Source organism: Sinocyclocheilus anshuiensis, unplaced genomic scaffold, assembly GCF_001515605.1.
Source record: "Sinocyclocheilus anshuiensis isolate Anshui unplaced genomic scaffold, SAMN03320099.WGS_v1.1 scaffold326, whole genome shotgun sequence".
NCBI classification, from domain to species: Eukaryota; Metazoa; Chordata; class Actinopteri; order Cypriniformes; family Cyprinidae; genus Sinocyclocheilus; species Sinocyclocheilus anshuiensis.
Genome location: NW_015546098.1, coordinates 1,474,718 through 1,486,832, shown reverse-complemented (window position 1 = coordinate 1,486,832; position 12,115 = coordinate 1,474,718). Strand labels below are relative to the sequence as shown.

Below are 12,115 nucleotides of genomic sequence, written 5' to 3'. Positions count from 1 at the left end.
GGAGCTGAGCTGAATGAGAGAGAGAGAGAGATGCAGAGCAGGGGACGTGAGGAACAGGATTAAGAACCGCTGCTTCAGAACACTGATTTTGAATCTTGTGAATCATTATAACCGTTAGAAGACAGAATCGCGATTCATATATGAATTTACCTTTATTCCACACCTCTCTGTCCCTTCTCTGAGAAACGTGCTGATCATTTCCTTCTTTTATGAAGCCCCTCCCTCAGAAATAGGTGATGGGCTCTGATTGGTTAGCTAGCCCAGAGTGTTATGAGTGGCTAAACCGCCTCTAAGCGTCCCGCCCCTCAGCTCAGCGGCATGTGCTCCGGTTGTATTGTAAACAACGGCGTCGTTAATATCGCTTATCACTTTGAGACTGATTGAGAAGCAGAGGATATTATTGAAGAGGATCGTGCAGAACCTGTACAAGCAATGTTTTTTGTTTGTTGTTGTCTCATACTTTTAGATACGCTGTTATTGGAACAGTTCATTGTTGGAGCTGAGCTGAATGAGAGAGAGAGAGAGATGCAGAGCAGGGGACGTGAGGAACAGGATTAAGAACCGCTGCTTCAGAACACTGATTTTGAATCTTGTGAATCATTATAACCGTTAGAAGACAGAATCGCGATTCATATATGAATAGATTTTTACGGACACCTCTAGTTTTTTCTTCCTCTTCTCTAAAGCAGCGCAGCATGGCCACGCCCCCTTTGCTGCCTTTTCCCGGGGGCGGGGTTTATCTGGGTTTGTGATGTCACGAACCCAGGAAGTAACTTGTTGTAGTCCCTACCAGCCGTTTTTGTAGGCATTAAACTGCCAGAATTTTAAAAGACGATATCACCGTTTGCATTGAACTTTCAGCTTCGTAACTTTGCAGATATTGTTTATGCTCAAACAGCAACATTACACACTAACTAATGTTAATAAAGTGAAATCGCAATCAACCACCCCTTTAACAACTACCTTACTAACTATTAATAAGCAACACATTAGGAGTTTATTGAAGCAAAAGTCGTAGTTAATAGTAAGAACTGGTCCCCAAACTAAAGTGTGACCAAATATATAAACCTGGTTATTTAAAACAGATTCAGTTTATTAGTTCAATTACAGAAATCTGACAAATATGCATCGCATTACATTTATTACTGTGTAATCCAAATGGATGGAAATTTTATATGAAATTCAAATAAATAAATTTAGCCCTAGATTGTTTTTTTTCCCAGTCTGTGTTGGTCTTTATTGCAGTTAAAGTAATAGGTCACAAGTTCAAATGTCATTTGCAATTAAGTAAGAAAAACAAAGACTCGATTAAGTGATTTTTTATTTTTATTTATTTTTTATTTTTTTGCATTGAGTGCGAACAGGAACGTTGAGTGTGAATGTAAGCATTTTTGAGGAGACTGTGAAGTCTATGCATAACAATTCTGTAAAGTTACAGTGATGGATGCCATACTTGATTTTCCAGCCGTGCAGCGTGGCATAAATAAAATGTGCATATTATTATTTTACGGTTTATTGATTTTATTTCTATCTTTGCTCATATTGTTTGTCATTTTCATTTATTTGTCATGTGGTGATTATTCATATCTCATCTGATGATGTTTTTAGTTTATGGTGTTAGAATGTTGCAGTAAATCTTGAGGTCCGTGCACATCTGAATGGAAAGAATGACATGCTCACAAACTCTTCAAACAACAATACGTTGTGATGAGGTGAAACCAATCATTTGTTCCATGAAAAAGCTCCTACCTTCTGTCGTCACATTTGGTCATGTCTAACCGCTTGCTTGCTGGATAATAAGTGTCCTTGCACTGAATGATCTTATGATCTGCTCATTTATTATGAACCGCCATAAAAAGCGGCCACCAATAAAGCCTATACCATCTTTGGTCTTGAACACCTTTTAAATAACTTACATAGATGAATAGATATGCCGTTTGAAAAATAAAAAGTTCTTCTGACACTTACGTTATACCTGTTGTTTGATTTATGCTACATTCTTTTGCCTATTTAAATCTAGAATTCTCCATTGCTTTAAGCTTTAGGCTTATGTATCCATTATTCTAGACCACTTTTTTTTATCATTTTTTCTTCACATGTTTCACACACACGCACTCTCAAACACACACACACACACACACACACACACACACACACACACACACAGACACACTGGTTTCCATGTTTGATGGGTTCATTCCAAAGACATAATGGTTTTTCTACTGTACAAACTGTATTTTCTATCCCCTTACCCTAAACCTACCCCTCACACAAAACTACAGGCATTTTTACATTCTCAAAAAACTTCATTCTGTATGATTTATAAGCTTGTTTTGCTGATGGGGTCCAAAACAATGTCCCCACAAGGTCAACATTTACTGCTATTACTATCCTCGTGGAGACATTTGGTCCCCATAGTGTAAGGAATACAAACACACACACACATAAAAATGTTACACGTTACAAATACTGTAAAGTTTCGAAATGTATTTAATTATTTAGTTAGTTATCTTGTCACAGAAAGAAGAAAACTGTAATGTCTGAGCATGAACTGAATTCACTTGAAAAGGAAACAATTGTTAGTAACGTGTGACATAAATGACATAAATTGCTACACTGACCGTGTGCTTTTCCTTTACAGATCGAATGAAATGATTGCTTCTTTTACTTATTTTCTGTATGGTTCACCAAGAAACAAGGCTCATCTTCACCCTTTACTCTTTCTAGTCTCTAGTATAACTGGGAAGTGTGGTTAATTGTGCAGGACAAAAACATTATGAGACATGGTGTTCTTTTACTTTTCTTGCAAACTGAATTCAATTAGCAGAGAAAGTTCTTTGAAAATTGGCTTTCTGGTGATCATTTGAATCAATGTAGCAATAGGTTGAACTGTGCCAACTTGCATTGATAATGCATTAATTAATAACATTACTGTAAAATGTAATAATGCTGATTCTTTGTACTTTCCTTTTGTGTTTTCTCCAGAGAACGCCAGTAAACAACGGGGAAGCGTTTCGATGGTTCTTTTAGGACTCTGAAACAAGTGACATCAAATGCAGTAATGCCACAGACTGACCACAAAAAAACTCACAGGGACCCAAAAAGCGCAGACTGTGGACGACAGAGACTCATGAGAGACGGCGGGACAAAAAAACAAAAACAAACTTTGCAATTTTATTTCCTGTGTAATTATTATTGTACTATTGGCAGCATCATAATGTATATTTTTCAGTGTCTGTCAATGTGTTTTAGTGTCTCGGCTGTGCAAGTTGCAGCCATTCTTGTAAAGAACCGAGTAGACAATCTCAGCCAGTGGACTAATGGCCAATGCAATCACAAACCTCTTTAAAACACAACACATATTTTTAGATCTGGAGCAATAATCATAAAAGTAATTGTTCTCTGCCATCATATTCCAAGCGTTCTATGGAATGATCGTAAGAATACCTCTTGACCTCCATTATTAATGTGATGTTTAGTAAACAAAAGCCAGTACGTTTCTTTCTTTTCAGCTGTGTTGATTTAGTTTGGCATATTGCAGTTGCGCATTAGCTTGTTGCCATTGTGCACTTTTAAAAGTACAGTAACACTGAGAGGTGATTTAAGGTTGTTTGTATAGTCTCGCAAAGTTTGATTGGATTCCATTTAGTTTCGGTTGAAACTGTTTTAAAAGCTGCCCAAAGGTAGGTAGAGAACATCACCGTAAGATTCCTGACTTGCATTTTTAATTCTCACAACACCGTAAAATACTCATTCCGAAATTAATTATCCAATAAGTTGCTCACTGTCTTTACCGTAATGTTGCATGTGTAAATGTGTTTTTGTTTTGAAGATAACTAAAAATGTGTATATTGTTGTTGTGATGCTTTTACGTGTTAAAATAATAAAAGAAACAAAAAAATTAAATGTCATGTGACGCCAGGTGACATTTTTAATCACACATATACAGTTAAATGTCATAGTATATATTTCTCGTCTTTTTCTTATCCTAATGCAGGCATATGAGTTTCCTGTCTCTGTGTAATTGTAATGCAAGCCATCTCAAAGGATAAAAAAGCGGGAAGAAAATACAGGGGGAAAAAATGCATTGTCAGTCCCATCTTCGCCTAGAATGCAAAAAATGTCAGATGGAAAAGAGAGTGGCTCCCAGAGGCGTTAAGCTTTAAAGAAATCCCATGCGGTTCGCAATGCGTGGAAAGGGTGAGTTTTGGGGGGATGGATGGGATACTGAAGGCTGATGAGGAGACGGTGTTTGTGTATATCAGGCTTTGGATATTGTGAGTTCGAAATCATTTCTGAAGATGCGAAAAAGGGAACACATGGATTTTTTTTTGGAAACAATTGATGGGAAACAACATTATTGATAACTAAACACTAACACCTAGTTCCAAACTAGCTAGCTTCGTCTCGGTGATTACATTAGGCTAAACTGCAAACTGCAACCCTGTTATGTATCCAGGTACAAAATTAATGTTACTTGTTAATTTTGAAATTTTGTCAGCCATTTTTATTGTTCCAAATGAAATACACATGCTGCGTCCCAATTCGCCTACTTATACTATGCCCTAAAAGTATGTACTCTTTTTGTGAAGAAAAAGTACATACTTTTGAGTATGTAGAAGAATAGTAGGCAAGCTTTGGGACATACTATTTCGTCATAGCTGCTTCTTTAAGGGATGCTCTGTTGCTTAGTTACGCGCATTCTGTCAGTTTAAACTGCCCTGTCAATCATCTTGTCACAGTTAACATCATCCACATTTAGTTTAATTTGATTTCCTACCGTATTGGAGAGAAATGAAGAGGTACGTGCCAGTCGCGGGGTCTATCATGCCGAGAACTCTGCTCATGTGTTTGCATAATGATGCATTTAAAAGTTAATGACCTATCGTATCATTATAAAAGTTCACAGTGTTGCTGCAGATGAAATATAACGTGGATAACATTAAATTTATATTTTTTCATCAGGTTAGACATTGATAATTTATCACTCAAATCCGTTTGATCGCGTATATCCGCCATGTTTGGCACTTTTAATGCATGTTTGTAGTTCTGATTGAATCCTCATCAACCGTGCAATGTGTTGTGGGCAATATTAGCCGTTAGAGCGTGCATCGATCTGCACTTCGAATTCTAACCGGAAGTAGTAGACCATCCGGGAATCTTTGGCATACTTTTTTAAACATACTATGATTTGGGACATACTAATTCTATTTTCTAATACTATTTAGGACGGATAGTATGCGAATTGGGACGCAGCTACAGTGTACAACAACTCCGTATATACAAACTGAACAAACCTGAAAAAAATGTAAAATACGTGCTTGTGGCAGCGTTTCTGCAGCACAGATATTACGTGTTTCGCAGCAGTTTCAAAGTGAAATAGGCTATCACGTGTCAAATGTTCCAACCCTAAGCCTACCCGATAGTGTTAACAAACACAAAAGTGATAGAAAACTGCATTTTTGGGACATACTAATTCTATTTTCGAATACTATTTAGGACGGATAGTATGCGAATTGGGACGCAGCTACAGGTACAACAACTCCGTATATACAAACTGAACAAACCTGAAAAAAATGTAAAATACGTGCTTGTGGCAGCGTTTCTGCAACACAGATATTACGTGTTTCGCAGCAGTTTCAAAGTGAAATAGGCTATCACGTGTCAAATGTTCCAACCCTAAGCCTACCCGATAGTGTTAACAAACACAAAAGTGATAGAAAACTGCATTCACTGATGCAGCTGTGCTGTTTTAACTTCCTTTTACGTGGATTTGAGCTGTTTTGTTGAACTGTAGTTTCACGGGATTCGTACCGGAGAGCTTGTGCAACAAACCTACTGTGCTCGAAAATTATATATATGAAACTGAATATGTAACGCTAACATTGAAAAGTATCAGTTTTCAGATCTGGCAGCATGTTAAAATCATTTTGAGGTCATAACATGATATTGTGTATTGTTATACAGCCTCTGCAGCGATTCGTTGCATTTACTACCTAAATGGTACATATTAGAATCATTTTTTTTTTCTGAGTGTGTAAGATTAAAATGCATTTGCTGAAGTGACCATGCATTTTAACATTGAACTCTTTTATCGTGACTTGTTTCACGGATGTTGTACCAGGTGCGCTACTGAGCAAGTTTACTACATCAGAAAAGTCCCACATATGGGCTGATTATGTGATGCAAATGTTAAAATGTATTTGTTTACAAATCATGCACTGTTTAAAGTATTTTGAGGTCATAGTATTAGTAAGGAATGATAAATAAAAACGTTATTAATCGAGAATCTACCCTGTAATCATAATTTTTGAGAAAAGTAATAAAAGTAATTGGTGTTTTCCTGCTACTAGCAGTCATTTTAGCTGGAAACTGCAGTTTTGTTTATTTTGATGCAGAATCTGAATTTACACATTATGATTATGTCAAAATTCTAAATTAAATTATAGATTTTTATTTTATGCCAAAAATCATTAGGATATTAAGTCTCAATTTCGAAAAATTGACCCTTATGACTGGTTTTGTGCTCCAGGGTCACATTTTGTTTTATCCCCTGAGGTTGACAATCAGCACCAAGAAAAAATGCCTTAATTTTTAAGAGTGTCTGATGAAAGTATACTTGTTACTGACTCTTCGCAGGCTTCTCTGCTGTTCAGGAAAGTATGTTGTGCAGGAATTATGAAGCGTTTGAACAGCTGGTGGTACATGAGGAATATGACTGCAGTTGGCAGCAGCCTCATCTATGCCAAATCCCCTCGGCTCGCGATCACAAGGTGATAAGGGCCATCAAGAGCATGTTGAATGCTGAGATTAAACCACATCAGAGAGGGCTCTAATCCTCCTCTGTTCTTGAACCCATTCACACACCTCGATTTCAAGTAGGTTCCCTGAAAACACACAGTCCTCCACTGCATAAAGAAATTAATACAAAAACATGTGGCCGTGGAAAGTGCTCTTTACGTAAAAATCAACTGTTCATAGATTTTATTTTTATTCCACAGGTCATATAAATAATCTTCAAAATATAGCACTCGGAAAAAAAAAATGTCTTAGTATTTTTTTTTTTTATCTTGTTTTCTGGCATAAATATCTAAACATTTACTTGAGAAGCAAAATGACTTAAAATATGAAGTTTTCTGAAAAATGTATCAAAATGTTGTTAGTTTTTGCCTGAAACGAGCAAATATCTGCCAGTGGGATAAGAAAAACAATCTTAATTAAAAGGGAAAACAAGATTATTTTTCTATACCCCACTGGCTGATATTTGCTCTTCTTAAACTAACTAAATTCTGATACATTTTTCAGAAAATAAGACTTAATAGCTTAAGTCATTTTGCTTCTCAAGTAAATACATCTTGATTCAAGAATGTTTAGATACACTGTAAAAAAAATCTGTAGTTTTTACAAAGTTTGGCAGCTGTGGTTGCTAGAAAAATGTAGTAAAAAATACAGAAAAACTGTAAAAACATTTACAGAACAAACTGTAAATTTTACAGTATACGACTAATTTACAAACAAGAAAATTTGAGTGTAAACTAATAAACTCAACAATGCACACTGCTACTAAAATCAGTTTTGTATCTTTAACATAAACTGACAAGCACCATAATAATGCAGGTGGTAAAAGAGACAGCAATATGAAGAATCAGTTCATCACAAGAAGCTTTTCCACAAGCTGAAGCATATACTAATATATAGAAGGTGCACAGAGTCATTCATGCAAACACTAAACACCATCACGGTGACACACACGACACTTAAATAATGCAATAAACATTAATTAAACAACAGAAGATGTAACATAAACCCACATGTACATAACTGATAACAAACATGACAAAGCTACAGAAACATGATTATTTAAACAAAATACTTTCAAATGTGGAGTGTCACGCAGGGAATTCTGGAAATATCAGTTAAATTTTTTTTACTGTAAAATACACTGATTTGTTCTTTTTTTACTTCTAAAAATTTTACAATTAAAAGCATTTTACTGTAAAATTACATGAAATGTCTGGTTAGATCTTTTACAGTTTTTCCCTGTATATAGTACGGGAACTTACAGTTAACCTATCAACAGTTTTTTTTTTTTTTGTAGGGTTTTTACAATCTTTTGCAGTAAAAATTACACTCATTTTTTTACAGTGTATTTGTAATGGAAATTCAAGACAAAAATACTAAGTAAGAACATTGTTTGCAGTGAGGATTAATTCAGTTACACAATTAAACTATGTGAAAACTTCTTTCAGTGAACAATGACAACATTAGAAGTGTAGAAAGATATTTCTACGGGGGGGAGGGGGGTTCATTCCTCTCAAAATGATCCAGGAGTCCAGGAAGAGAGAAAATAGAATTTTGAGACACTTTGCTCAAAAAGAAATAGAGGGAATGAGAGTGTAAAGCTGGAGCATGCCCTCCTTTTTATTATTTATTTCCCGTCTGCATTTTTTTTCACAGTTCACATGTTGATGTGGAGAGACCGGGGTGTGAGTGTGCGTCAGAATCGTTTCCTGATGAAGGTGACAAAGTGGAAGTAATCAGCAGAGCTCTGATCCAGCATGACAGCCCTAGCGCTCACGAGCAGGTAGAGCAAAGAAAAGAGAGAGTTTTTTAAAAATGCTGTTGTCTCTTCATACTTGGATGACTGGCATCATCAAAAGGTAAAAAGGTGAACGGTTCAAATATATAACGGCAGAACTGTAGTATTTGTTGCAAAAGTCTTGAACATGTTTGCAATATACGGGCAATTTTTTTGCATGTTTTTGGGGCCTTTGAATATGTGTAGATACTGGACAAAAAGTGGTCTTGGAGAGAACCTGTGTGTGTGTGTGTCTGTGTGTGTCTGTGTGTGTGAGTGTACCTGGTATTTATCACGTTATGGGGACCAAATGACCCCACAAGAATAGTAATACTAGTAAATTTTGAACCCATCAAACATGGAAACCAGCATATGTGTGTGTGTAAATATCAAAAGTGAAGAGTGTACTGTAAATGCAAGAAAGAGTGAGACCCAGCTTTCATGTGCTCACCTAAACTGAAACATTCTTATAGAACCAATGCGACGGAGGAAGGAATAATATGCTAAGAATATATACTGCCTTTGATCAAATCGTTGTAATTTGTGCTTTAGCATGAGTGATCACCACAAAACCAGGTAGAAGGCAAGTGCACTAACTCTACAAGTGTCACTGTGGCACTGTTACAGCCAGACGGAGCAGAAGTATTTCGGGCTGTCATTGCAAGCAGAGTTACAACCTTGTGCAACCTGACAAACACACCTCTGCTGCCCTTATTTTAATGTTAAGGAGCATAAATATTGTTGAGCGTTTTGCTTTTTTATTAAATAAAAAGAAAATGTATTTATTGATTTTGAAATTTTAATTTTGATTTTGAAAAGGTTAATTTTTATTTATTTTTGCTATGCTATTTCCTTTGGCACATTTTTTGTCAATTTGTTGTACAACTGAATTCTTCATGCAAAATTGAAATAAATTAGAAGAAAAACATTTTTAGACTAGGATTTAATATATATTACTTTTATTACGGACAGTAAATATAAAAATAAAAAAATATAAATGCATGCAGACACCATGCAGTCACATCCACTGCATAAACTCCTTAAAAATGTCCATGAAATAAGAGATTCTTTGTTCCTGTCTTCATGCATGGCTTCCACTCTTTCTGTGGGTTATTAATCTGCTTGCCAGTCAGCCTGCCACCCAACTGTTTGATTAAAACATGGAAGAAATATGACAGAACCGATAAAACTGTTTGTCAAAACGTCTGTGCGTGGAATGGGAAATACAGGCAGAGATATAAGAGAGAGAGAGAGAGAGAGAGAAAGAGGGAGAGATGGAGGAAAGGGTGGACCGGATCACTTTATTGTGTGCCATGTAGAACTGAACTGAAATTCATTATCTGACTTTGAGTTGAAATTTGAACAGCAAACATGCAGCAGAAATTCAAAAGTTTGACAAAAATGGAAAGACTTTGACAGACTAATTTCATTTAAATGTCAATATATCTATTACATTTATTTTTTTTTTAATTAGAATGAATTAACTTTGTGATCAATCAGTGTAAATAATTTTTAATGTGTTATTATTATTATTAAAAATGAAAGATTTAGCATTGATGATTAATTGGTTGATTTTAAAGCACTTTCCTTTACTAAAAGTAATGTAGCATTTTTCAAACACAGATAAATATTATATTTACTTATATATGTGACCCTGGAGCACAAAACTGGTCATAAGGTTCAATTTTTCTAAATTGAGATGTATACATCGTCTGAAAGCTTAATAAATAAGCGTTCCATTGATGTATGGTTTGTTAGGATTGGACAATATTTGGCTGAGATACAACTATTTGAAAATCTGGAATCTGAGGGTGCAAAAAAATCTAAATATTGAGAAAATCATCTTTAAAGTTGTTCAAATGAAGTTCTTAGCAATGCATATTACTAATCAAAAATTAAGTTTTGATATATTTACGGTAGGAAATTTACAAAATATCTTCATGGAACATGATCTTTACTTAGATAATGATTTTTGGCATAAAAGAAAAACTGATCATTTTGACCCATACAATGTATTGTTGGCTATTGCTACAAATATACCCCAGCGACTTAACACTGCTTTTGTGCTCCAGGCTCACATATGTACTTATGTACATGTTGTTTGTTTTGCAATGACTACCTCTTGAGAGTCTTTTGGTGAGTTGACACAAGATTTACAGCAACTTAAAAGCTGGTTCTGTCTTTTAAAGATATTGTTGGAATGGCCTAAAAACATGCTAAATGGATAGTTTTTGTTGCGTTGTAGAATACAAAGATAAAAATGATGATGAAAATCACCAAAGAGTAGAGAAGAGAAAAACAAACAAACTGCACGCCACAGCCCTGCACAGGACAAACTATTTGTAAATTGAAATGATAGGCGATGTTTTCATATTTAAGCAAATGATGCACAACTGTATATTTTCGCCCCTTCTGATTAAAACACTGTAATCATATCTGTTAGATATTTTAATGGATGCTGCAAATCTTCTACCTTTAGATCACAACACTGAAATATAAAGCAGAAGACTGGAATATTGATATTTGGTACTACATCTATTCCAGGCTTTGTTGGACTTCAAATTCCTTTCTTTGAACACAATCTGAAGCGGAATAACTCAGGATGCAGTGAAGGCTTTATAGGGTCAGCTGGACTTTCTTCTGAAGCACTTTGGGGAAATTTGGATTTGGCAGCAATTTTTCAAATGGATCAGCATTTATTCCTCACCCTTGGCATCCATTATAACAAATAGCATCATACAACCAACAAGCTTAAAACACAACATGATGCATAATTCAAAACATGGGTATGCACATGTTGTTTTTACTTTTGCTTGCCTTTTGTCCATCTCTGGGTGTTCTTGCTTATGAATACATTTTCACCTTTTAAATATTACTGTTGCCTTTGTTGTTACTAGTTGTTCTCCATATGTTAAAGTGATTTTCATTTCCAACTCATTTGGGGTTCATTTGAACCCAGCAGTATAGTAATGTTTAAACAATAGTTGAATTAAAAAAACAACAACATCCCAGCGTGTTGGGTCAAACATTTAATCAACCCAGCTGGGTCAAACAGGCACAATCCCATCACTGGGTTCCCAAAATGAACCAGTTTTACATAACTAGTTAAGCTGTAACTGATCGCCAAAGCTGAGAGAGAAGCCACAAGCTTGAATGTTCCTGGTTAGCTGTGAAATAATTGGAATTGCTGTCAGGGATGAGTCTCTAATTGCGTGAAGCACTGAACCCCAGGGTTTGACAATGTCTGCTCTATTTTTGATCCAAGGTATTTAGCGCTGAATGTGCTTGAGTAAATAAGGAAATAATCTTCAATTAAACTGGACCTGACCTTGCATACACTTCACCTGAACCACCACCAATTAAACACTTGGGCACAGCAACTTACCATCTCAGAGGATAAAAAAGTGTCTGCGTGTGTGTAGCTGGTATTCCCTACGTTATGGCTACAAGGATAGTAATAGCAGTAATAGCAGTCTGTGTGTGTGTTTGTGTGTGTGTGTGTGTGTGTGTGTGTGTGTGTGTGTGTGTGTGTGTGTG

General features: G+C 35.7%; 1 protein-coding gene across 1 annotated transcript in view; it reads left to right on the top strand.

Moving 5' to 3' along the window:
• LOC107700327 (CXXC-type zinc finger protein 4-like) overlaps positions 1 to 3,735 on the top strand; it is a 22,361-nt gene extending 18,626 nt beyond the window's left edge. Inside the window, exon 3 of the mRNA XM_016501956.1 lies at positions 2,986 to 3,735. Within this exon, the coding sequence (XP_016357442.1) occupies positions 2,986 to 3,030 (45 nt within the window). The 3' untranslated portion in view covers positions 3,031 to 3,735. The remainder of the gene's footprint in view (positions 1 to 2,985) is intronic.
• Positions 3,736 to 12,115: the final 8,380 nt, after the last annotated feature.